Genomic DNA, 26329 nt, shown 5'->3' with positions numbered 1-26329 from the left:
GAATGTTGTTATAAATGCAGTGTAAGTTATGTTCACCATATTAATTCATTTAAAGCAATTAACCAACCCATTACCATTAAACTTATTTTAAACCCCAAATTTTTAACTACCCACAAAATCGTTATTTAAAGTTAATTTGAACGATCACGTCAAATCAAGTGCATGGCCTGATAAATTTGCAATAAACGTCAGATGAATTTGAAATGAAGATTAACGAATATAAATAGATTACCTTTCAATCGATCCTGGAGGATCCTTTCCAAAAAAAGAACATATTATGTTTCTCCAATACTCTCTCTGTAACGGGATCCTCGTTGCATTTAGTGGGAGGCCGGAATTATGAGGTGAAGCTGTTGTGTTGGTTTTGTTATGCAAAGAGCCAACTTGTGCTCGCAATGAGCAAACAGGAGAAAGAAAAGGTTATTGTCTCTAGAACAGGTAATGACAGTGTGTAGCAATAGTGTTTTGAAGAAGTTGCATGAAATGGGGGTGCCACGTGGGAGTGTATCCGAAGACTCCAACACGCTTATGCATTGCTGCGTAGGCAAATCCCTGATGAAGAGATTGATGATGAGGTTGAACACGATGTCGAGACTATCACAAGGTGGGAATGAAATGAAATTGTAAAGAATGAGATTTTTAATAATAAAAACATAGGTTATGTTCCCGTTATTTATATTAAGCCTGTTTAATTCTATAACGTTTTTTTGTTCATATATATTGTATTTAAGTCACATGAATAATTAAATAGGCAACAATTGTACCAAAAAAACATCCAACATTAATAAACGGAATAAACATCCCATTCTCTTAATTTCATTACCTATACTATATCATATCAAATTATTTTTGTAACACAAAACTTAAAAATCACAGAACTAATTTTGTACCAACAATTTAACTTGGATTATATTTTAGAATGACTGTGATCGCTTAACCTTTATTTATTGTAACTTTTTTTACTCTGATTTTTGAAAAACTTTTAATACAAAATCATTTGGCTCAAACCGTCAAAACCAGCTAGTCCTATCTAGCAATATTTGAGAGTGAATTGCTTTTCTTTCATCATAAGTCTAATTTTCTGTTTCTAAAGTCCTACACTATAACAGGACTGCGTCCAAAATAATAAATTATCATTTTCGACCGAAAATCTAAAAGCACGATTTCCCGCTAACCAACCACAAAACATAACACGGTTTCAAGGACCTCATGCTATACAATGTTACATTCATTCTATGTGCAAAACCTCAAGAATCGCGTATCTGGGCCCCACATCACCACCATTCTCCAGATACATATTAAGTTAGCGGTTTCTTAGTTTTCTTGTTTCTTGAATCAATAAAAATTCCCAGCCCGTTAACGTCACCATCAAAATGCACGCACGGGCCCGATTGGCTTACCAACCAAATCCATCAACACCAGGATGCAATCCTACCCGATGTCACCAAACTCCATTAACGAGCAATCTTCAAGGCCCGATATGAAGCCCAGGTCGTAATTATGAGGCACGATATCAAACCCCTCGAGGCCCGTTTCAGGCATTAGAAAATCATCAATCCCGACATCTGAAACAGAAGCTTCTATTTCAAATCTTGAAGTTAAATCACTCGGGATTGTTAATGGCGATTGCAAACTCGGGTCATTTAAACCCAGGACGTGTTTTCTTGATTTCGATTTAGAATGCTTCAATGGTGTTTCGGTATTAGACTGCTTGTGCTTTCCCGGCAGCTGGGATTTTGTCGGCCGTCTGGATTTCACTTCGGTTATCGGGAATAAAGACGGTGGTAAAGCTAAACTGCCCTCGGCTGCAATTCTTGATGCATCCCTGTACAAGATTGTGTAAAAATGTTATCTTTGAAGTTGACAAATTTGACCCGTTTATTTAGTTGTGTTTTATCTCCAACGATGGCAAGGAGTCAACTTTGGTCAAAATTTTGCTAAACTAAAAACTATTTATATTCAAAAATACAAATGTTTAAAATAATAAATTAATAATACATTTTTTGTGATCATAAATTCAACACATTAATTGACAAATAATAAAAAAACAGAAACTGGACAAAAACATGTTTTGGGTCAAATTCAAACCAACAAGACCCGGCCCGTTTTCGACCCAACCCTGTTTATACCCATTTAGACGATAACATTAAATTTGAAAAAACATATATTGCTAAAGATGGGTAGTAAGATAATTTCACAAGCACACGTACCTGAAACGCCATTCAACAATATCCTTTGACGACCTAAAATGACTGTTCCCGCCACCTGGCACGTGGTCAGCCGACACTGATTCCATGTCATTTATCAACACGGGTACGACAGGTGGCAATGGAACACTTTGATCATGAGCCCGGCCAGAAGGAAACTCTAAAGTAACCGCCAGCTCAGCAACACCTCGAGAATCATGTCTTTCACCCACACTTGTAACCCGGTCATCTTTTGGTATGTTTTGAGAATTGTCGAGGGCATCGGCTACTAATCTACTCATCGGACTTAAGTTAGTGAAATCCATTTTTTGCGATTGTGGTCTAATCGGGTCTCGAGAAGTACGGTTTAAACCCGTGTTATGAAATCTTCCACTTGTTAGCAGACTTCTGCGTTGACCAAACTGAGTGGTTGACTTCCACACAGATGTAAGTAGATAACTGAAATGTTGTTGAAGCGTGTATGCTTGATCGGGCTGTTCAGACACGATGTCCAACAACATTTTGGCATGCTCCTGCAATTAACAAACATACCGTCATCATACATACATGCATACATACATATATATATACAAACACACTAGTAGTCAAAATGGGTTCGGGTCAAAAAAATGAACATTGAAACCAGACCGCACCGAACCAGAAATTTCTAGAAAATCAAAACCAAAGACCGGACACGGTTTGGTTTATGTTTTCATATAAACCAAAGTTTCGGTTCGGTTTCAGTTTTACATGCAATAAAAAACGAATAAACCAAACCAAACCAAACCAAACCAAATGTATGGATTTTCATTTTTAATATCATATAACAAGTTGTGTAACCCAAATACTTTAACCCAAATGTATAATAATCAATTAACCATTAATCATTGCTACTACTAACACCGTAACTTACCTCGGATACTCGAAGAAGAGCTTTGCCGCTTGATTTTTCATTATGAATATTATTATTGTCGGAACTAGACAACACGTGTTTCTGAACAAGTTCCCGATACCTCTCACAACAATGAACGGGATGTCGAATTATCCCCTGATAAAACCCGCCAGCTGTCATTCCATACAAGACGTCACTAGCCAAACTCCAATTAACACCATATTCATTCACAACCGCACAAAGAACCGCGTCTTCAGACGATAACCATGGATCGGGCGCAGGAAAACAATCGTTTGGCCAAATACTTCCCTTTTTCAACTTCTCGAGTCTTATAGTCATAACCCGTTTTACAGGCATTGGAGTGATGTATATTCTAATACCCTGTTTGCTTTTGTTGACCAGCCTATGGTCAGCTTCACGATTATTATAACTACTGCTTCCACTAAACTTCAAATCTTTTGGTGGTTCATCCTGTGGGCTGAATACAGAATTTGATTCAAATTCTAACGGGCTCGGTTCAAGAATCTTTTTCACTTTTTTGGATTTCTTGGAAACTTTGGCTTCTATTTCCTCTACGTGTTTTTTGCGTTTTTTCACAAAGAGTAATTCTTCCTCGAGATCAATCTCGTCATCATCATAATCATCATAAACAACTTCATTTGGTGACTCGATTTTTGGGGTCTTTGTTGCAGACGAGAAAGATTCTTTCTTTAAAGATTTGAACTTTGTTTTCTTTGACTTTTTCTTTGACTTTGATTTCTTGACAACCATTTCATGCCTGGTCCGATTGAAAGATGATTACCCGGATCAGAAACACATGAGTCGATTTAAATACTAAAAAGTCAAAGCAGATTAAAAAAAAGAGAGAACGTGTCGAACAGATCAAAATAAATTGTCTGAAAATCGCCTAAAAGAGTCAAAACAAGTAAAATACAAAGAACGGGTCAAATGAAATTTGGCTGAAAAATCACCTTGAAGAATCAATCTAGTAAAAAAAATAGATGGCAAGTCAAACGGGTTAAAGAGATTTTGGGTGAAAATTGCCTTGTTAGTCAAACTGGTACAAAAACAAAGAACGGGTCAAACGTAATTTGGCTGAAAATTATTTTAGTAACAATTGACAGGTCAAATGGGCCAAAAATAGTCTTGTTTGAAATCTACTTTAAGCATGAATTTTCATGTATAAAACATTAAAACCTCCTGAATCATTTTAATCATGTAAAAGATGTCATCTTTCGAACAATTTAACTTTAATCTTATTTGACAAACTAAATAACTTGTATGAAAAAGTGAGAACTTTTATGACAAGAAATGTTCTGGGCCAACCCAACCCATTTCTAAGCAAACCATCATCTTCATGTTTTGACCAAAACCTGTTGCGACCCATCCGGCCCGCTCATTTTGGCACCTCTAATGTGTATAAACAAAAGTATTAAAATGTCAACAGGTAAATTTAAAAAAAATATTATTTTACCTCATTGACTCTAATGCCGCAAGCTCCTGTTCCTGCCTCTCCTTCTCTCGAGCTTCCATTTCACGTTCTTCCATCAACTAAAAAATGCAAAAAGCGTGTGATTATCAGCAGTGAGAGCGTTTACACTTATACTTTTTTTAAAAAAGGATTAAAGTTCCCACCTGAATTTCAGCCAACGCTTTTACTTGCTCTTTGTATACCTTAGTTGCAAATTCAGAATCCCATCCTAGTAACACAAATTGAACAAAAATGTTAGCAAATAATTAAAAATGTACATGCATCTAGAGATGTAAACGAGAGAAACCGCTTGTGGGCTACTCAATGGCTCACTATAAGCCCAAATCGAGCCGAGCTTAAACAAGGTTGACCCTAAAAATAAGCTTTGTTTAACAAGCGAGCCAAAGCTTCACTTAACGAGATCAAGCTGGCTCGCGAGCCTATTATTTACATAGCTTTTATTTAACATAACATTTATATAGTTATTACTATGCATAACATTTATATAACTACTACTATGCATATAAAGATTATAATTAAAATAGATACCAGAATAACTAAAAACAAATCAAAATTAACTATTAAATAATAGAGACCGGAACCCAAGCTTGAAAAAACTGTTTAGAAATCGAGCTAGAGCTTTACAGCTCGAAACAAGCCAAGCTCGAGCTTGAGTAAGTTACACGAACTGAGCACGAGCCTACTCAGGCTTGGCTCGGCTTGTTTGCACCACTAATATTAACAAGTAACTCACTTTCATAGACGATTGGCTCATCATCTTCATCACCATCAGCTTCCATATCCTCTTTTAATTTCTCAATATGATCCAATTCCCATTCGGTTTCCTCAAACCGGTCTTGCGTCTCTATCACCTTATTATCAACAATCGGATCCCACAGCTCAAGAAACCGTACCGCATACCGATCAATCGGCCGAAGTTGACTCTCAAAAGACGAAATCTCGTTTCCAGATACCGCACCCATCTGTTTTAACACTATCCATCATGTCCACCTCATCATCATCAACAACCTTAACCAACTCCACACCCTTTTCTTCATTCGGGTCGACCCATTTTGGCGTTTGCAGGTTTTCTTCCTCGTTCAAAAGCTCATCATCTTCAACTTTTAGAATGCCATCTTCTGTAAATTCTTGGTTATCAACCGCCTCTTCCTGTTCAACTTTCTTTAATGCCATGTAATCGGCTTCGTCTTCCGCGTGCTTCAACGCAGCCTCCACGTCATCATTCGACACTGGCCCGTTAGTCAGGTTTTTATCTTTTGGCATATTACTTATGATACCCGTTTCATGACCCGTAAACAACTCCATTGGGTCAAGTTTCTTGAAAAACTCAGTGTTGTACTCCCCACCCTGAATCACCAAATCATCAAGAGCCCGTTTCTGTTTCGCCTTTTTTAAAATATTTTCTTCAATCGTGCATTCACTTATTAACCGGTAAATATGCACCTCACGGGTTTGACCGATTCTATGACACCGATCTTGAGCCTGTTGGTCCATTGCAGGGTTCCAATCACTATCATAAAATATAACTGTGTCTGCACCAACAAGATTAATACCGACACCGCCACTGCGCGTAGACAGAATGAAAAGAAAATATTTTGGGTTCGTATTGAACCGTTGCATTAGGGTTTGCCTCTCTTCTGGCTGGGTCGACCCGTCTAACCGCATATACGTGTATCCATATATGTTTATAAAAGCTTCTAGAACATCGAGCATTTTTGTCATTTGAGTGAAGATTAATGCTCGGTGGCCTTCGAATTTTAGTCTTCTAAGCAAAATCGCAAGCTCTTGTAGCTTTCCACAGTCAAACTGTATTAACCGCCTATCGGGAAAATAAACTTGTCTTCTGACAATAGCGGGTCGGATAGGGGTTAATAATGGTGAAATTAACTTTGAGCATTCTGATTTGTAAGTTTGGTCAACAAACACTGAAGAACCGGGTTTGCTGCACCATCCAACAGGTTGTGGGGCCCGCGCTGCTGGAATTGCAAACATGAAACTCTCGACCTTGTCAACCATCTGTTCAAACCGTTCAACTGGAGACAAAATGAGCTCTGGAAACTTAGATGAATCCAAAACAGGCTTTTGAAACGAGACCATATCACGCAAGCCCGTTGAATAAACAGGCTTTTTCTTGCACCTTAAAGAATTCCACCACGTGATCGCTTCGGCCCGTTGTCTCATTTCTTTAAGTCTCTCTTCGTGAAGCGCCTTTTGAATTTCTTCAAAGATATTAAACTCTTTTGACTGTTTCCCGAATTTGACTTCACTTCCGATTTCTTCTACACGTTTTTTGATTAAAATCGAGGGTGTTTCAATAGCTTGTACTTCATCACTCTCCCAAGATGTCATGTCAAAATCAAGATAAGTGAAAACAAACCCTAATCCACAAAGGTCAACTTTTGAAAACGGGCCCGCGTTAAGAACCGAGCACACTGAAGAGCAAAACTGTATTTCAATCCCACTCATATCGAAAGAACTAATAATGGGACGCCCTTCAAATAAATCTGGATGATTGCAAACTTTTCGAAGTTGCATGATAACACTAATCATCCCAAAAAAATTGGAACTTGCAAGTGTAGCTTGCGTTTCTGAGCTGGCAATAAAATCTTCATAAAGATTTCTCTGTCTACGTGACAGTCTACAGTAAATGACATGCTCGTGTTTACCAGGTAGCTGTTTTTCAACATCTCGTTTTAGCCTTCTGAGTATAAACGGGCGAAGAACGTTATGCAACCGGTCAACTACTTCTTTGTTGACTTTTTCCTGACCTTCAACCATACCAGATATTGGATTACTAAACCAATCTTTAAATTCTTGATGGGATTGAAAAATATGTGGCATCAAGAAATGCATTAACGACCATAATTCCATTAAGTCGTTTTGAAGCGGTGTACCCGTTAAAAGAATCCGCCTTTTTGAGTTGAAATTCAAAAGTGTTTGCCATCTTTGTGATTTCCAGTTTTTTATAAGATGGGCTTCATCTAAAATCAAATATTTCCACTTTTTCCTCTTGAAAATCTTGGAATCTTGAATAACGAGTCGATAAGTCGTGATGCAAATATGAAAAGAGTTTTGCTTCATCCAACCTTGTCGTTTATGTTTCCGTTCTTTCGCGCTTCCAAAATAAGTCAAGATTTTAAACGCGGGACACCATTTAAGAAACTCGGTTTCCCAATTGAGCATGACACTTGTTGGTACGACAATGAGATGTGGGCCCCATATCCCCTTTTCACACGCCAGGTGTGCAAGTAATGCGATCGTCATAATTGTTTTCCCAAGGCCCATTTCGTCTGCAAGAATCCCGTTTAGTCTTTTTTCATACATTGTCACGAGCCAATCCAATCCGATGTGTTGATATTCACGAAGAGAGAATTTAAGTAAAAAAGGGTGTTTTGTTCGGACTTTTGTTGTCAAAAACGTGTTTCCTGTCGGCTGTGCTGACCTGGCAGCGGCTGCCACGTCAGCAATTCTGTCCTCATTATCCCCACCCTCATCATCAACCGTTTGTTCTTGTTTTTCTTCTTGTTCGGAATGGATTTCAAGATCAGTTTTGGTTTCTTTTTGGCTTGAAGAACCGGACACGTTTTCAGATTCAGATTCTGATTCTGAATGATTAGTGTCGGGATCCTGTTAATAATAAGCAGATATGACCAAAAAAAAAGACGTTAGGATATGACGAGAATTTTTAAATAATAATTAGTCACGTGCTTATCAACATACCTGTCTATACCTTGCAACCAATTCCTCTATTGGAATTTCACTTTCTTTTTGCAATAATGCAATCTGCAAAGAATAATTTGATGCATAAAAATCTATCTCAATTAAAAATATTAACATATAATCCCATTAAAATTAATCACTTTCCAAATCTAGCTTTATTAAAAGCTATGAAAGAGCAGTTAAGTAATTTTACATTTATCTCAATAATCAGTTTTCTAACAGCTAACTACTCATCTTACTATCAGAATCTATTAGTTTGACCCTAAATGATCACAATACGAAAGATCCACTATGAGTCGACGACTATAGCAATAAGATAAAATCCCAAAAAATCAACGTCAAAAGTATTCACCTCATCCACTGAATCATCGAATTCTGCCTTTGCTAGTTCCTCTTCCTCCAACATGGTCGTTTCATCATCCTTGATATAAAAAAAATATATACATAAAAGATAAATGATGGTTAAATATCAATGCACGAAAAATAAATTTCCTACACATCATATCAAACATACCTTATCATCTCCATTCGTAGCAACAAAGTCGCCATCCTCCTAAAACAAAAAATATATACATCATTGAATTATAAGAACATCTTTATATGTTTAAGTGGTATGAGTGAGTGTAATAAATTATCTTACATTTTCATCATTAACGTCTGGCTCCAAATATTTTTTTTGCTCCTGTTGACCACGTTTTCTTTTTCTAACATAATGTTCCTTGATTTCCAAATGATGCTTTTGGAAAACTAATAATGGACCGCCATTACTTTCAGCCTGTAATAAACGTGAGAAAATATATGTAACTGTCAGCAGTGCAAATTTGTCAAAACAATTTCCATTTATATCCATAATGAAGACCTACAACTTACACAATGACGACTCTCTGTCTTTAAACTATGGTCAGAAGCTTCTTTTCCATTGCCTGCAAAAAGTCAAACCGTTCATATGAAAAACGCTTCAATTTTATTTATTTTTCATTGATAATCAGTCAACCAGATAAACGCGACATGTTAGCTAAATATGACACTGGTCAAATAAGTTCTTGACCGGCTTAAACATGCCTAGTCATGTAACAAACCAATCCACTCGTGAGCTACTCGAGATTGGCTAGCTAAAACCAAGCTCAAACGAGTTAAGACCCAAGCTCAAGCCTTAAAAAAACTTGCTTAATAAGTGAGCCCAAGTTTGAGTTTCAGTTATCGGGCTTCAGCTAATACATATTATGTTTTACAAAAAATATTTAAAATGTAAAATAATGAATAATAAACAAGCCGAGCTCAAGCTCGAAGAACTACTCACAAGCCCAGCCCAAGCCTAGTCGAACCCAACCCTTTACACCCCTAAATGTGTCTAAAGTAGCCTAACATGTATTCAAATAGAAACGTCCAAAATTACTTCATTTTAGATAATTATTACAAACTTACAATGTAGTTTCATAGCTATGCATTAGATAATAGGTATTCCACAAAATGGGAAAACGAGATTAAGCAACAGTTTTAACCCAAACCCGTTTTGACTTGTTACCAAAACCCACCCGTATTCAAGTAACTTACACTGAGAAACATCATCCTGGGCCTTGCTTGGTTCAGCCACATCTTCAGTCTTTCCTGGAGTGTCGTCTGTGCTAGCTGAAGATATTCAATGATTAGCATTAGTTAAGGTTGAACACAAGTGTTCCGGGTCAACATGGCCCGTATTAATAAGTTTGACTCATTACCCGACCCGCCCATTTTGACCCATCAAATACATAAGAGGGTCAGACTAACTAACCTTCTTCACCAACAGCATACTTTTTAAGCAACTCCTCCAGGGGTAAATCGGCTTCATTTTGCAAAGCTGCTAATTCCTCTCGCCTTTCATCTTCAGTAATTAAGGCTTCATCTTCCTCAATTGTATGCTCATCGTCTTCCTAAAGCAGCAACAAAATCAGATATTTGAGCTCAATTCCAGCTCATAACTATTTTATATACCAGATTTTCAAGAAATCGGTTTAGCAAAAATTGCATATTCAGTTTCTTTTGTGTCAATTTTATTACAAAAAGTTTAAAAACAAATGACTGATAAACTGATGCTTCTTTTAAGAAAGAGCAAACTTTTTTATTTATATTTTATCAAATAATAGTTCTATGAAGAACAAGAAGGCAAAAAAGGGGTTATCATTTAAGTTACAAGATTTAAAAAGGCAAAAATGAACACTTTTTATACGCAGTCTTTGAGTTTTACTGTAACTTTGACCCTGAACATATTCATTTAGATTTATTAACTACTAACACTGATCCAAAATCATATGATTTTCACATTTTAAAATCTTTTGTTTAGATAGATGTGTTTACTTTTGCAACGTTGGATGTAATGATAATGGTATTTTAAACTTTATATTCAAATTTACTTTAAATTGGTTTTGGTTTATGTTCGTCTGCGTTCGTTTATGTAAGCCTAGATTTTTGTTTCTAACACTTAAAAAGAAAAGGGAGCAAGTACTTACGGGTTCGTTTTCAGACTTGTAGTCTCCGTCAGTTTCTAAAATATTTGACTGGGACTCTGCCAGAACAACAAGTACAAGTCATATAAACAAAAGGGCCCTCAAAAAGAAATACTTTCAGCCAAAAATAACAATTTTATACCGATATTTGGTTCAGTACACCCGTTGACATCAGTTTGATCTTTGCATTCAATAGCCGGTAGTGCCTGCACTGAAGATTCAGGCATATGCTCTTTGGAAGACGAGTCAACAAGATTTTCTGCCAACATTGTAGAATACCTGCCAGTAAAAAAGAAATGATTAATGAGATTTTATGTATTATAATATAATCTTTTTTTAAATCACCGCGTTCTAATGTAAATGTTTACCTTTCTGTTTGCCCTAGAAGAAATTCAAGTTGCTTATCAAGTGCCTTCTTCTTCTTTTGATCAAGTTCTAACCGATGCTTGTATAGCACCTGAAATGACATAATATGACATAATAATTTATAAAACACAAAATATGTTATACATAAAAAATATGTATTAAATTATTAAAGGGTACTTGCCAGCTTCTCAATTTTCGTCCAAAATTTCTTCACGTCCTTAGAGATATTTAGTGCAACTTTTTTCATCCGAAGCTCTTCTTCCTACCCATTGAAATTAAAAATAACTGAATCGTATAAATAAATACCTACATAAAATTTCAAAAATAAATATAAATATTTTTAAGTTTTGCCCAACCTTGACTTTTCTTTCTCCTCGTGTGGCCTGATCCACCATACCTTTGCTGGCCCGTATGGCAATCTTCTTTGCCAGAGCCAACTTAAATTTTCTCTCTGACTCAAAATCCTGAAAGAATAACATATTTTGTATGAAATACTTACAAAGTTAAAACTTTGCAAGAATAAAGATGCAAGATTAAGTATAAAATGAAACAAGATCATACCTTTGATAACCACACCATCTCTTCAATGAGATGATCCCAATGTGTTCTCGGGCGTTGTGGTTCTTTGGGGGCTTCAAGTGCCTACAAAACCGTTCGAAACGAACAAAATTGAATAAAACATATTCTTTTAGCATATATATAGAGTGGGTGGTCACATATACATATCTGTACATAAACACAGGTTTCTCATCACTTGATATTGTCTTACTAAAGTGAATATATATCCACTAAGCATAAAGATGAAGGTGCTTGAATGTGAAGTAGGAGATAATGGTACCAAGCAATCAAAACTAAATAACTAGTTACACTAAAATGTGATGTTTGAGATAATACTTAAATGTATTATAATTGTAATAATCACTCTTAAATCTTAAAGCAGAGGCGCTCCAACCCCCCCCCCCCTTTCCCTTTTCTCACAAATGCTCTTCCTCATGTTAACCGTGTTTTCTCCACGTGAGCTAAAAAAATGCATTAGGTATGCTCTTAATAGTGTGTATTATTTCAAAACTACCTTAATTACTTACAAAAATGATAAATAAAACAAGGGCATGAAACTATAACTCAAGACGGTATTCGGGTCCTAAACAATCACATAACATATCTACATAAGCAAAAGTAGGTCACCTAACCAGTAACAACCAGTAATTCATGTTACCTTTTGTCGCTTGGCCCGCGACTCATGATCAAGCTTCGACCTTGGACCTTTAGAGGCCATTGTTCCCTCAAGCTTCAACACATTACATCAACAACACTGCACAAAAACCATCAATTTATAACCTTTCACCACAAGAAAATGGTTCATAATTTCACCATTAAGACCAATGCAGCTTAATAAAGCCCTAGGGTACCCAAAAACCAAAACCCAGATCAGAAAATGAGAAAAAGATTGAAGAAACGCAAAACCCATGAATAAAAAACAAATCTTGGATGGAAAAAGAGAGTAAGAACAACAATTGCATGCATGTGTGTATATGTTGAAGAACTGACCAGTAAGAAGAAGAGGAAACCCAGATGAGAGAAGAATGAGTTGGGTATTGTGGGTAAGTTTTAGGGTTTCAGATCCGGTAAAAACAATGAAGGGTTTGTGAGTAAAAATTAAAGAAAGAAAGAAAGAAAGCGAAGAGAAGAGAAGAGAAGGGTGTTGTGTTTGTGGGTTTGATGAAGGAAGGAGTTTTAGGGCAAAAGAGGAATCGGAGGATTTAACGATTGGAGATTGACGGAGTAAAATCTTGACGGCTCAACAAACAACACATACAGCTTCAGCTTTTCTTTTCCTTTTATTATTTTTATTATTATTTCAGAAAAAAATAAAACAAAAGAATCAGGAGGAATAATAATATTATTAATATTAATCCGTTTACTAAAAGAGTTGTAGGCAAAGATAATGATTTGCATAAATGCCCATGGGATATAAGCATGTTAGTGACATGAAAATAATCAGATTTTAAGTATGATATGCAATTATGCTTAATAAATAAGGATTTAAAGAAGCTGAGTTGTTAATAAGTATAGGTGTTAATGAGTTGAGTTGAGTTAATAAGTAGTAACAGTGGTGAAACTTGAACTAAAACACGGGGGACTCAAAATGTATAAATAATTCATAAAACGGAGGGGGCCGAGCTCACATTTTTGACCGAAAACGGCTAAATTTACAGAGTATAAAAAAATTTCAAACGAAAACTAGTAAATTTACACGTGTACGCAAAAAAGGGGGGGGGACCCCTGGCCCTCACTAACCTTCTCCCCTGAATAGTGGTGTGTGTAAACAAGCTTAGGTGTTAATAAGCAATGGTGTTGTAACATCCAGTCTCTCGTATCCAGTGGCAAAGCTTTGACTGAGGCACCGGGGGAGCGAGCTCAAAATGTATACAAAATTTCACAAACGAGGGGGGGCGGACTCAAATTTTCGGCCAAAAAAGACTAAACTTACACTATGTATAAAATTCTTCGGCCAAAAACGGGTAAATTTACACTACTGCGCAAAAAAACAGGGGGGGGTCGGGGCCACCCCTGGCCCCAATGAAGATTCGCCCCTGCTCGTATCATCAATACTGTTCGGTTTGCCCTCGATGGATGACCCATCCAGTGACTCACATATTTGCTTTTGGTTGCCTAAGAAAATACTTCCCAGGTAGTAACTCATCCTAGTAATATTTTCACCCGAACACGCTTAACTGTTAAGTTGTCCTCTCGTCCACTACCATTAAGCCCAAAAAGCGTTGATAATTTAAGAGGCGGGGTCATTACTTATGAACCAAATATCTCTCATGTCCACGGCTGATGTGAGATTTGCCTATGATGTACAGTTGGAGTTGGTACATGTTAGTCTTCTCAATAAAATATGTATCGTTAAAGACGTAAAGAGGTTGAGTGGTTGTTTGGAATTTTGGTTTATAGCACAAGCTCATCTCGACTCATGGGTGGTTTTCATTTAAGCTTGGCTCATTAGTTATTTGCTAAGTTTTATTTTTTAATGGCATGTGTTAGCTTATATACAAACATTTATATTTGTGTTTATATATATTTATAACTAAAATATTATATATGAATAATAGGCTCGTCTAGCTACTCGAACTCGATGAGTAAAGTTTAGGCCTGGACTCGAAAACTCGATCGGTCTATTTAAGGAGTGAAGAGGTAGGTCCCAGCAGAGCCCAGTTGGACCCGCAAGACTCACCTTGAAGAGGGACGTCTGCGTAGAAACCAACTGGATCCGCAGGACCCACCATGCTCAGAGACGTGACGTCCTTACGCGCAGTACGCAAGCTGTTCCCGCAGGAAATGCCTCCCAATGGTGAAGGACTCTGCCTGTTCCCGCAGCTGCGGATACAAGCCATCAGGGAAGGCCACCCGCGCAGCAAGGCTACACGCACAAGGCACTTAGCTCTCAATCACTCAGTGTCACCTGAAGGAATGAGCAAAGCCGGGAACAGTCCCGCACAAAGGCGGGAGGGGGAATACTCCCGCCCAAAAGCCAGTCCGTACGATACGGGAAGATCTTCTGTACTGTACCTGACGAGGTATGGGCAAGAGATCTGACTAAAGATACGACAGCTTATTGACAATAGTATGGCGAGCAGCATGCTCTTGTACTGTATGTCACTATTAGCCGCTGCCTACTCACCAACTCCTGCCATACCACGTGCATAGCCGGCAGTTGGTGGAAAAGGAATAGTACACAGCAGGCCTGGTCACTGTCAGCCGCTGCCTACCCACCAACTACCAGCAGGGCACGTGCGTAGGCCACAGTTGGTATAATAGGAATACTATTCAGCCGGCCACACCTCCTTGGAAACCTACCTTCGGCTATAAATACCCCAAATGGTATGATCATCTCATCTTATCATATTATCATCATATTATACCTGATATCTGCTCTAGCAATCTCTTAATATACATTTATATTTAAAGAGCAATCTAGTCTGATTCTCACGCCGGAGGGTGGTCACAAGGAAGAACCCCCCCTTCTCAGTGACAAGCTCACGGTGTCTGTTTTGCAGGTTATCAGAAGAACCATATTTGCCGGGTCTAACACCTCGTGGGAAACATCTATCTAACCCCCAGGTTACCCGTAATCTATCCGTGGGACCGGTTAGTGTTTCTTCAAGGAGGCAATCTCGATGAGTATGTTTACCCTCTTATTGATAAAGCATGTAATATTTGAGATAATGCACTTAATGATAAACAAGTTGTGTTTCGGTTGTACTAATATTAAACATGGTGTTTTGTCAACTCACTCACAATTAGAGAAAAAATAGTTTTTGACCAGCGCGTTGCTCTGAGCAGGTTGGTAAAATTTGGACGGTGGTAAAACCCAAGTGTTGCCGGTCCTAAGCGTTGAGCCGGTAAGTCGACGCGAATGCGGTTGGTTTCGGTGACGTGCGTTATTGTACCAGAATTAAAACGAGATATAAAACAAAAAATTATAAAAACTAAGGTGGGCCAATGAAGTGACGTCAGTCGGTAAAATTCGAGCGTTGGTATAACCCGAAGGTTGTCTATCCTATAACTAAAACAAAAAAAGACAAAAAAATTGACGTTCTGTCGGTTTCCTTTACGTCGTTACAATGACTGAACTAAAAAACCAAAAACAAAATTTACGGACTATTTCGGGGCCGCCAAGTGGCCCAATAGGGCACTTGCAGCACCAAACTTCTTATTTGTTATATATAGTAATATATATATTTTTTTTTAACTTACAAAAAAAAAGTGATACAATTATACAGCTAGTTACTTAAACTAAATGTTAATTTAGTTTTCGATTGCCACAGCTAACTTTTATACATATATACAACTAGTTACTTCAACTACACGTTAATTACAGCTCTCAACTTTAACTTACATGCTGTGAACTTATGCTTATAGCAGCTTAGAGCTCGATACATTTGTTAACCTTTTTGGTGCGTTAAACTCTTGAGTCATTATTATTTATTTTCGTTTCCTTTTTTCCAATATCAACTACATGTTAAACCTTTGGGATATTTATTATTTATTGGGTATGTGATGTTGTAGCGTAGTACCTTGTAAGTACATATTTATACTCGTGGGACTGGTGGGTTGTATGTGTTTGGTTGTTATTGACAGTTGTGCATAAATACACATACTTCAATTTATATCATTGAGTGTAAATTATTTTGAGAAATTGATATATAAAATTTAGGAAGTTCATTTAGGGTAGGCTATGCGCTACAGAGCCACGAATTAGACGTGAAAAGCCTTCACATGGGACAAATTTAACGCCGACATTACAACACTTTTTTGGTGAAAGGGCGTTGCACGTTCAATCGTGAGCAGCTGCACGGGTGTTGGCTTATCTTTGGTGATAACATTTGTTTTTTCGAGGCAATTAGACAATGCCACATCACCATTCTGTTGTTAAAGATTTTTAAAGAAAAGTTCACTCAATCTACCCATAATATATGTTCTTGATGTGAAATGTGAAACACCCAACTACACATCTGCATTTACATAGTGTCACGTAATTTTTTTCTTCAAGGTCTATTTTGTTAGATACTCTTAGGCGCGACGTCTTGGAATTGGTAATCTACCAAGTAACCTTTTCTAACTTTATGAAGAAATGGCCCAATTGTAGCCAGATCCTTTGTCATCAACGAAACTATAACCAAGGAATCTTAGATTCACTGTGGGTCAAGGAATCTTAGATTCACCGTAGATCCTCTATCATCAATGAAACTATAGCCACTAATGTTTGTCCACGGATGCAATTATAGAGGAGATTATGCTAAACCTTTTTGGTTGGATTAAGTCTAGGTCTTCTAATAAGGAGATTTCTTGGTTCGATTGGATAAAATATCCTTTATCTGCTGTAATAAGTTGATACTTTCAGGTGCTTGCTTTTCTGTTATGTTGTTGTTGGTCCCTTCCAACTTCCGGCCGGTGGTTTCTTCGTTTTTGTTGTTATAAAATTTGTTTATAGTTTAAACAAATCTGGACACTTGATGTCACAACCCCGATTTAAGGCCTAGGCGTGTGACCACAAGTTGGTACATGTTTTGTAAATGTATCATAGTTTATGGGTTAATTTTAGCGGAAGATTTTAGATTTGAATATAATATTAATTTACATTGAAAATTTACTCGGGAATTAAATACCCAAGTATTAATTTACAAAATATATATTTCATATTACAAGGAGTTTTAGTTATAAAAAACGGAGCCATCTTGTATGCGCTTCTATCTTCGTTAAGACTCCAATCCTTGTTAATGCTACTTATGCTTAATTACCTGCAATGGGTTGGAAAAATACGTCAGCTATATGCTGGTGAACACGTATGACTCGATAAAACATTTAAATGATATTACAATACAAATATAGTTTTCTTGACAAGCTCAGCGGAAACATTACTACTTCCGGTATATGTATCACTGCCCTACACACATAACGGTATTCTCTGAGCCAAACGGCCCTGAACAGAGAACTGGTCATGACCGTTGCAGCCCGCAACTTCCTTGCATTTGATTGATTGATTGGGCTTTAACAGTTATGTTTGGATCCAGACACATGCGTATTCGGTCTGAGTTGATTTTATTCTCTACTTTGTATTATAACATTTTAGAGATCACATAATCTCATGTAAACATTGACTGACTCGTTAAGACAAACACTCGTTCATCTTATCGAGTATAAATATGTTTTGACTGATTGAAAAGGTTAACGTATTCACATGTACCGTCGGTGTTGGAAAACCTTGACTGATTGATTGATTGTGAATGATATTAACCTATACATAATAGGTTTGTATAAATACTTGAATGATGTTTTGATTAAGCTATGATTGCTAAGCTTAACCTTGAAATCGTTTATCTTTGATTGTGATAGAAAACACTTAGTTTATGTGACGTTTGATGTAGCATGCTTTGGCTTAATATGTTATAACACGTTGGTAAGTTTCTCCAGGTAAGTAAACGGGTCCCTCGGTTGATTGAGATTTATACGAATTACTTTTCCTTAGGCAAGAAACTTACTACTAATGATATCACCCTTACAGTTACTACATGCCCGTCAAAATATATCTTTGATTAACATTACTTAGTTATGAAGTAACGTTTATGATAACTCGTTTATGCATGTTTATAAAATGTTTATAAAACCTTTCAAGGTTAAAGGCCATAGCCTTGATTGATCGTCTAAGCTATAATTTAAATAACTTAAACATAACTCCTACCTTAGATTGGATACTTAGATTGATAATAAGAAAAAGGCAGGATCTTGATCTACTCGATTATACGATTGCTAGCTTGATTATAACTTTGTTCCTTGCACGAATTACGAGAAAATGACACGTCGGCTTGGTACGGAAATGGGGCACGCCTTTCGAGGTTAAGTGTGTGTAAATGGAGGTGAGTTTGGGATGAATGGAGCTCATACCCGTCCTCCTCTTTTATAGCCGTTTTTGGACCCCATCGCGATACGCGATGGGTCCCTTGTAGCCCGTCGCGTATCGCGGCGCCGCAATTTGACGCCGCCTTACCGGCTCGTGACACGTGGCCTGTCATATTGTGCCACGTGTTGACACGTGGTTGGACACGTGTCCAGTGACTCATCAGGGTCATCGCGATACGCGATGACCGTTATGATTGAGCCGTAGCGTATCGCTATGCTACCTGTTTATGGGTTTGTGTGCAAGGCCATCGCGCTACGCGATGGGCTTATCTTTGCCTCGTCGCGTATCGCGATGGGTGAAGTTTTAAGAATGTTCATTTTTGGTCCTCATACTTTCTAAGTTAGTATATTTAGGCTTAAATTTATAGGGTAAAAGACGCGGTGTTACACTTGAAGGCACTAAAGAAGTTTCCTTTGGGGCAATATATATAAATAATCCAAGATTTGTTGCATCCTGAGAAAGAATTATGGAAACTAAGGATCAAGGCAACCCTAGGATAAGTAACATTAACAACAAATTTGGCCTTACTCTCGAAGTGGTGAAGGTACAAATTCAAACCGAAAGGTCTACGACTATTATAACTGACAACTTGCATTTCAACAAGGAACCCTAGAAGGCATACCATTGAAGCAACCACTCTTGGGCGTCTGGAAAAATATCTTCAAAGAAGCAACTAATATTAAGGAATAAAAAATAGATGTGGCCGGCCTCATGAAAGGAGTAGTAGAGAACATAGAATATCTGTTATTTAGATGGGAGGAAACAAACGTACTTAAGATATTAATTTCAAACATCTTCAAGCTAAAATCCCAAAAGTTATGCAAGGTGGCAGATATTGTTCAAAGCCAAGCTTAGTTATACGATCGAGAGGTGGAATTAGAAAAAAGACAACGTCGGAGAATTGGAGGCAAGGGGATTACATCAATTAAATAAACATAACAGATCTAAATCAAAGCCATGTCGACAAAGCCTCAAACAATGCTCCATCATATCCGCATGGAGGTTGTTTGCGTTTAAGGGTGTTCTTCGGGTTTGTTTTTTGGGTTTTGGGTTTTTCGGGTCGGGTTCCTCGGGTTTCAAAGTTTTAAATCTTGACCCAAAACCCAACCTAAATCTCTCACAGGTTTTTCGGGTTCGGGTTTTTTCGGGTTGGGTTAATCGGGTTTCGAGTACCCTAGAAAAAAAAAACACACAAAACAAAAAAAAAATTAGAAAGTACAATGCTAAAAAATTTAAACACTTTCTTCTTTGCTTATAAACACAAATAATAAACTAACCTAACTTGATAAAACAATTCAAAAGAAGAGTAAAACTAACTCGAACCATAATCGTATTCAATCGCGCGTGATTTGGTTGTTCAATTACGTTGCTATTAGTAATAAACGAAAAACATAAATTAATAATAAGCAATCGATCCATAATAGTTAGAATGACAACAGTCGATTAGAGCCAGATTCTAATAACTTTAGTGGCCAAGAGTTAACCTATTTACATAAATATATATTTAATTTTAAAACTAAAAGTTTATTTGGGTTTTTCGGGTTGACCCAAATTTTATAAATCAAACCCAAGAACCAACCCGAATTACTTTGGTTCGGGTTCGGGTTAGTCTTTTTTCGGGTTCGGGTTCGGGTTCTTCGAGCCGGGTTAGTTCGGGTTCGGGTACGGGTTTTTTCGGGTTAGGTTTCGGGTTTCGGGTAAAAGTGACAGCCCTATTTGCGTTTCTCTATATCATAATGTCCAACAATTTTCAAGTTTGTTCGTTGTTTATCATAATGAAAGGTCTTCATAGCTCTGAAAAATTTCTTTACATTGATTTTCCAATATCATGTTATACAATATCGAGCAACCCTACTTACAAACCTTATATTTTCTTTCACCCACATTCATGCCGAATTGTATATGACAACATAATTTTCTTCAAAACTCCAAATGCTTGTTAAATATCTTTTCTCGTTGATCGGGCGTCATATTGAACAATCTCTCTTTTATCCTCATGTGGGCATGCAAATGCTTTAACAATTGTCACCTACTTCGATTAATAACATTTGCAAGATATAGCTAGACTATTCATCATTAAAAAAATGGCTTGTCCGGGTACAACTACGTCTAAAATATCATTGAAAATGGGTGATTGCTCAACAACGTTGATGTCATTGTTGGATCCCGCCATACCAAAGAACGCATGCAAAATTCAACGATCATACGATGCCACAACTTCTATGCGAGCATAGTTGATGGTCCTTGATAGTCATCCGGATAAAGTTGGCACCACCAAGCAATTGGATAGTTTAACCATGACCAACGTGTGCTATCAATGCTACCAAACATAATGGGAAAGTGACATACCTCTTCATGCACCTTATTTAATTGTTGAATGTTAGTCTCCTTATTTATCCTCACGTAGAGGCAAATGACACCTTTAAACAACAACAATAATAACAATAATAATACATTAGCTAAAAAATATTAAAGACTATCTCGTGATATTTTCTTACAACATTTCGAAGTATTCATCCAACGAGTCGGGGACAGTGTAATACACAAGTTGACGATTAGCAGGTTCACACTTTTGTGGCGTCATGAAAGCAGGATTTCCTCTAGTGTCTTTTTTTAAGTTGGAACAATTCATACATTTGTTTCAGATCACCAACTATTCGTACAAATAGTTGTTAACTCATGTGGAAACATCACCCTAAACTCTTTTGCATCACAAACATATTCTTCACAAATTCAATTACATACTAGATGTTCGTTAGCGCCCTCACAATCCCGTTCAAGTGGGGTCGTCTTGTTAACAATCGTGAACTACGTTCAACATGTTGGAAACACCATATCCCACACGATCATATCTTGTCTCTCAACGCCCGAAGGCCAAACGTAGCGGGCGAAGGTTGGGGGCGATTTGGGGCGAGGAAGGGTGCAAACACCGCCCCCAGGTGATTTTTGGGCGATTTGGGGCGGGGGCGGGGTTAACTTGTCGCCGGCGAGAGTTGAATTAATAATAATATTATATAAATATTACCGTTACAACGGTCATATTAAATTTTTTTTTATTTAATTTAAACTATATATATATATATATAAACATACACTCTTCTTCTCCATTTTATACACAAATCATACCCAAATTCTTACAAAAAATTTACAAAATTAATCTTAGAAACAACCCGAACCAACCGAACTACCAATTCTCTGGTTTCGGTCAAGCGTATGGTTCGTAATCGAGCCAACCGAACCAACCGAACTACCAATTCCCTGGTTTCGGTCAAACGTATGGTTCGCAATCGAGCCAACCGAACTAACCGAACTTACAATGGAACCCGATGAACCTGAACCAACCGAGCTATCCTTATCAATTTTTCGACCCGAACCTAAACATGTACGCCAACTATCTCAGCCCCCAAAACACAATGCCGGCGTTCGGGTCTACACCACCGGAGTCGGAGCCGGTGACGGTGCCGGAGACGCAAACGTCACGGGCCTCCGGTTCAAGCCAAAAGCCACCCCGTAAACACAAAAAACAACAACCAGGGGAGCCGATGGCGCAACGTGATCCATACAAGCATTGGAGCGAGGAGGAGGAGGTGGCCCTCGCAAGGGCTTGGATCGTCATTTCGGAGGATCCCGACGTCGGTAAGTTTTTTAACATTAAGTGTTTATTAAAAATGTATTTAGTGTTTATTAAAATGTACACTAATTGTGACAAATAATTTTAATTTGTAGCTAACTTTCAAGCCACCAGGGTGTTTTGGAAGAAAGTCTTTGAAGCTTGGCTCGCGATAACTAATAAACCCGAAGATTACTGGTGAAAAATCTTTTAGTTATGTATTTTTTTTGTATTTCTTTTTAATTTTAATGCATTTTTATTTAATTATTTAAATAAATTGGTTTTTATTTAATTAGTTTAATTATAAAAAGAAAATAATAAAAAAAGACACTATGAGCCCAATTTATAGCCTCTACATCATTAGACACAAAAAACAAATTTCCACTCATTACTGCTATGATTGTAGCCCCTCCACTACACATGGCCTAACTGAACTATGCCCCTCTCTGCATCAAGGTGTGGCAGTGTGCACACCCTTAACGGCTGGCGCAACCGACATGTCAATTGACACATGTAAGTTAACGCCCGCAACACATCCCATGAGCTCCATATGATCGGTATAATTTACTCACGTATAAGTGAATTATATGATATACGAGGGGTTTAAAAGTTAACTCGCTATATCTAGAGGGCCCATAAAATATATATAACTATAACTAATAATAATAAAAATAATAATGCGTGTGTATATGAATGCAATAGGATCATCTAGGGCTCCAAATTGAATTGGTTGCTCCTGACACTAAATTCGATCTCAACGGAGACCATCGATTCACGGCACCTGCATCTGTAAGTTCTTCCTGTTAATTTCATTAGTTAGCCCTAATTTAATTAAACTAGGTTTTGCGGATAATAATATTAATATTTACGCGATTTGGAAATTAAAATCAATTGTTGTAAAGTTTAATATATACGATTCAATTTCAATTGTTTGTTGCTTTGATAAGTTAATAATTAAAATTTAGGGCTGTAAACGAAACGAACCGAACCGAACCATCCGTTAAGCTTGGTTCACGAGCAGCTAACCGAACAAACGGACACAAATGAACACTAACAGAGTTTTATTTGACTAACCGACAATGGTTCAGTGTCAGCGGTTCGGTCCAGCCCGCTACCAAGTTTGTGGTTTTTTAACATTTATATTCATATGTTAATTTTGCATATAAGTTAATCACATAATACTCGTGTATATTTTTGTTTTATACTTAATAATTTTGCTTAAATCTGTATGATAAGATTAGATAAGCCATTAAAAGGTATTAAAAACCAACATTAACGGACGTAAACGAACACATTATCGAACGTTTACGAACACGGCCTCTGTTCGTGTTTGTTTATTTAGTTAATCGAACGAAATTCTTTGTTCATGTTTGTTCATTTATTAAACGAACGAACTTCCCTCCGAACAGTTCACCGAATGTTCAGATTGTTTACAGCCCTCGTTAATTTCATTTGCTAGCCCTAGATTGAGAGGATTTTGTGGATATTAATATTACATGATTTGAAATCAGTTGGTTTAATCTTTGTTTCAATTTCAATTGTTTGCTGCAGATATTTACTCGTCCTAGGGTTTTTGTTTGTCAATTTACGATCTCACGATGTCGGTTACGGCGGGGGTTAGCGATACTGTAATAGCAGTTAGGGATAAGCTTCGAGGTAAAATCGGGCAGACGAAAGTGAAACGATATTGGCCCGGTAAAGCTCCTGAGTGGGCGGATGATGGCGATGAAGAAGGCGATATGCGTATGGCGAGATCCGCCGCCTTGGAGAAAGCCTTTCCTACGAGAGAGGATTTGGACATTATGAAAAGAGATGATCCGAGGTTACGTCGTCTGGCGGAGAATCGGTTGGATAATAAGGAGGAAATTAGGGCGGATCATAGAAGGATTAGACAAGCCGAGATTATATCTACTGAGGAAGAAGAGCAGAGGAGGCAAGAGAGGTTAGAGTTTGAGGAGGATGATGAGGATGCGGTTGACGAAAGGAGACGGAGGATTAAGGAAAAGTTGCTGCAACGGGAGCAAGAGGAAGCTGCAATGGGTGTGATTAAAGAAGAAGAAGAGGAAGAAGAGGAGGAGGAAGAAGAATCGTCTGAATACGAAACTGATTCGGAGGAAGAGCATATGGGAATGGCTATGGTGAAGCCTGTGTTTGTACCGAAAGCGGAACGAGACACGATTGCGGAGCGTGAAAAGATTGAAGCGGAAGAACGTGCGATTGAGGAGATGATGAAAAAACGCTTGGAAGAGAGGAAAGTGGAGACTAAACAGATAGTTGTTGAGGAGATAAGGAAAGATATTGAGATCCAGAAGAATCTAGAAGCTGAGGCAGATATTGCTGATGTGGAAACCGATGATGAGTTGAATGAAGCAGAAGAGTATGAAGCTTGGAAGGCTCGTGAGATTGCGAGAATCAAACGAGACCGAGACGACCGTGATGCGATGGTGAAGGAAAGAGAAGAGATTGAAAGGGTTAGGAATATGACTGAAGAAGAAAGAAGAGAATGGGAGAGAAAGAACCCTAAACCTGCTTCTGCACCGAAGCAAAAATGGAGGTTTATGCAGAAGTATTATCATAAAGGTGCCTTCTTTCAAGATGATCCTGATGATAGGGCTGGAACTGTTGGAGCGGATGGTATTTTTAAGCGTGATTACTCTTCACCAACTGGGGAGGATAAAATGGACAAGTCAATTTTGCCAAAGGTTATGCAGGTTAAGCATTTTGGTCGCAGTGGAAGGACTAAGTGGACTCATCTTGTTAATGAAGATACGACTGACTGGAATAACCCGTACGTACATTATTCTTATACGCTTTATATATCTTTATGCATTTATAAATTATAATCCAGTCATGCATAAGGAAGCAAACCTGTTGAATTTAGATACCTTTTAATTTTTACTTTGATCCGCAAGTTGTTTTTTTTAATGGTGTTGGTTTTTTGAAATTTGTAGTTTTTAGTGAGTATATGCTTGTTAGGTGACTGCACAAACGATTTTAACCACTTTGGCGGTTTTGGTGGTCCATGATTACAAACATGCACATAACTACCTATTCCAAACATAAAAAGAACAACATATATAAGTAATGAAAGGTTAAATGGCGAGTTCCAAGTTTTAAACCGGACCGGACAGTTAAACCACAAACCAGAGAAAACCGAACGATTTGGATCTCAAACCGGTTGACTAGGTTCGGTTGCTGTTTGGTGGTGGGTTTTCTCACCCAATAAATATAAAATGAGTTTTAGGATGTTAAATAGCTTAAACACTGCCGGAGTTCAAAATTTATAGCTCATATGACACATGAACCTTAGATGCCATTTTTACAAAAAAAAAACACCTTCTATTAACATGTGCTTTTAATCTGTTTGCAGGTGGACACAAAATGATACGCTTCGGGCAAAATACAACACTAAAATGGCGGGCATGAATGCACCTATTGCTAAACCTAAGGGAAAGAAGATTAAGGATTGGGAATCTCGTTAAAGCTGTTGTGAGGCCGGCTTAATAAACGGGATATGTAAGCATTTTGCACACAGTTATCGGTCTTTGATCTTTATTGTTATCTTGCTTTGAAATTAGAATATAACTATCAAGTAGAGTATAATCTTTATGAGGGATCATGGTTATTTACGATTGTTATGTTGTTTCTTTAACATTACGTTTTAATCTCTTTATGTTAAGAAGAAGATGAGCAATCTCGGTAGGTGTCAAAATATATTCAAGTGAAACAAATCATTTTATTAAAGCAGTCAAGGTAGGCATGGCTGGGTTGACCCGGCCCGCAAACACCATGTTGAACATTTCTATTTTTTTTAAGTGATTTGTGTGTTGGCTGTTATTAGAAAAACTATATTGCTTTAATGATAAGCTAAATCTTCAGTTAAGTTATTAGACTGATGGTAGGTTTGTCTACGTCGCATTTCATAACACTCAAAAAGTTATTTCCGAATTATGTTGATGTCATGATGTGGTTACTAATATTCGAAATTTATTAACGTGCTTACTTTATTTTCAACACTTAAAACATTTGGCTACAAGTGTTTCACTCATGTATAAAGTAGTTTTAGTATTCGGGTGAGCATCTACTTTGAACATGATGTGACAGCATATAAGAAA

At 37.5% G+C, this 26329-nt stretch overlaps 1 protein-coding gene and 1 pseudogene across 2 annotated transcripts; one reads left to right on the top strand and one right to left on the bottom strand.

Annotated features, from left to right (window-relative positions):
- Positions 1-1109: 1109 nt before the first annotated feature.
- Positions 1110-12770, bottom strand: LOC143557406 (protein PHOTOPERIOD-INDEPENDENT EARLY FLOWERING 1-like; annotated as a pseudogene). Its single transcript, XR_013139569.1, has 21 exons — positions 12688-12770; positions 12356-12451; positions 11701-11781; positions 11496-11603; positions 11321-11401; positions 11142-11230; positions 10916-11052; positions 10777-10832; positions 10062-10200; positions 9845-9919; positions 9161-9213; positions 8931-9065; positions 8805-8843; positions 8643-8711; positions 8291-8353; positions 5304-8197; positions 4714-4778; positions 4553-4629; positions 3100-3856; positions 2211-2719; positions 1110-1825 (listed from the first exon to the last, which is right to left on the bottom strand). The product of XR_013139569.1 is annotated as a protein PHOTOPERIOD-INDEPENDENT EARLY FLOWERING 1-like (transcript).
- Positions 12771-23611: 10841 nt separating this feature from the next.
- LOC143557405 (uncharacterized) lies at positions 23612-25928 on the top strand. Its single transcript, XM_077046484.1, has 2 exons — positions 23612-25002; positions 25585-25928. The coding sequence occupies exons 1-2, from the start codon at positions 23813-23815 to the stop codon at positions 25694-25696; spliced, it is 1302 nt and encodes a 433-aa protein (XP_076902599.1). The 5' UTR covers positions 23612-23812; the 3' UTR covers positions 25697-25928.
- The last annotated feature ends 401 nt before the right edge of the window (positions 25929-26329 follow it).

This window comes from Bidens hawaiensis, unplaced genomic scaffold, assembly GCF_021521415.1.
Source record: "Bidens hawaiensis isolate Kalapana, Puna unplaced genomic scaffold, B.hawaiensis_p1.1 tig00018958_1, whole genome shotgun sequence".
NCBI classification, from domain to species: Eukaryota; Viridiplantae; Streptophyta; class Magnoliopsida; order Asterales; family Asteraceae; genus Bidens; species Bidens hawaiensis.
The sequence above is the reverse complement of the archived record's forward strand: the minus strand, read 5'-3'. Positions and strand labels throughout refer to the sequence as shown.

Coding starts and splice junctions, on each gene's coding strand:
- LOC143557405 (XM_077046484.1), top strand. CDS start 23,813: ATGTCGGTTACGGCGGGGGTTAGCGATACTGTAATAGCAGTTAGGGAT. Junction 25,003..25,584: donor ACGACTGACTGGAATAACCC/GTACGTACATTA, acceptor ATCTGTTTGCAG/GTGGACACAAAATGATACGC.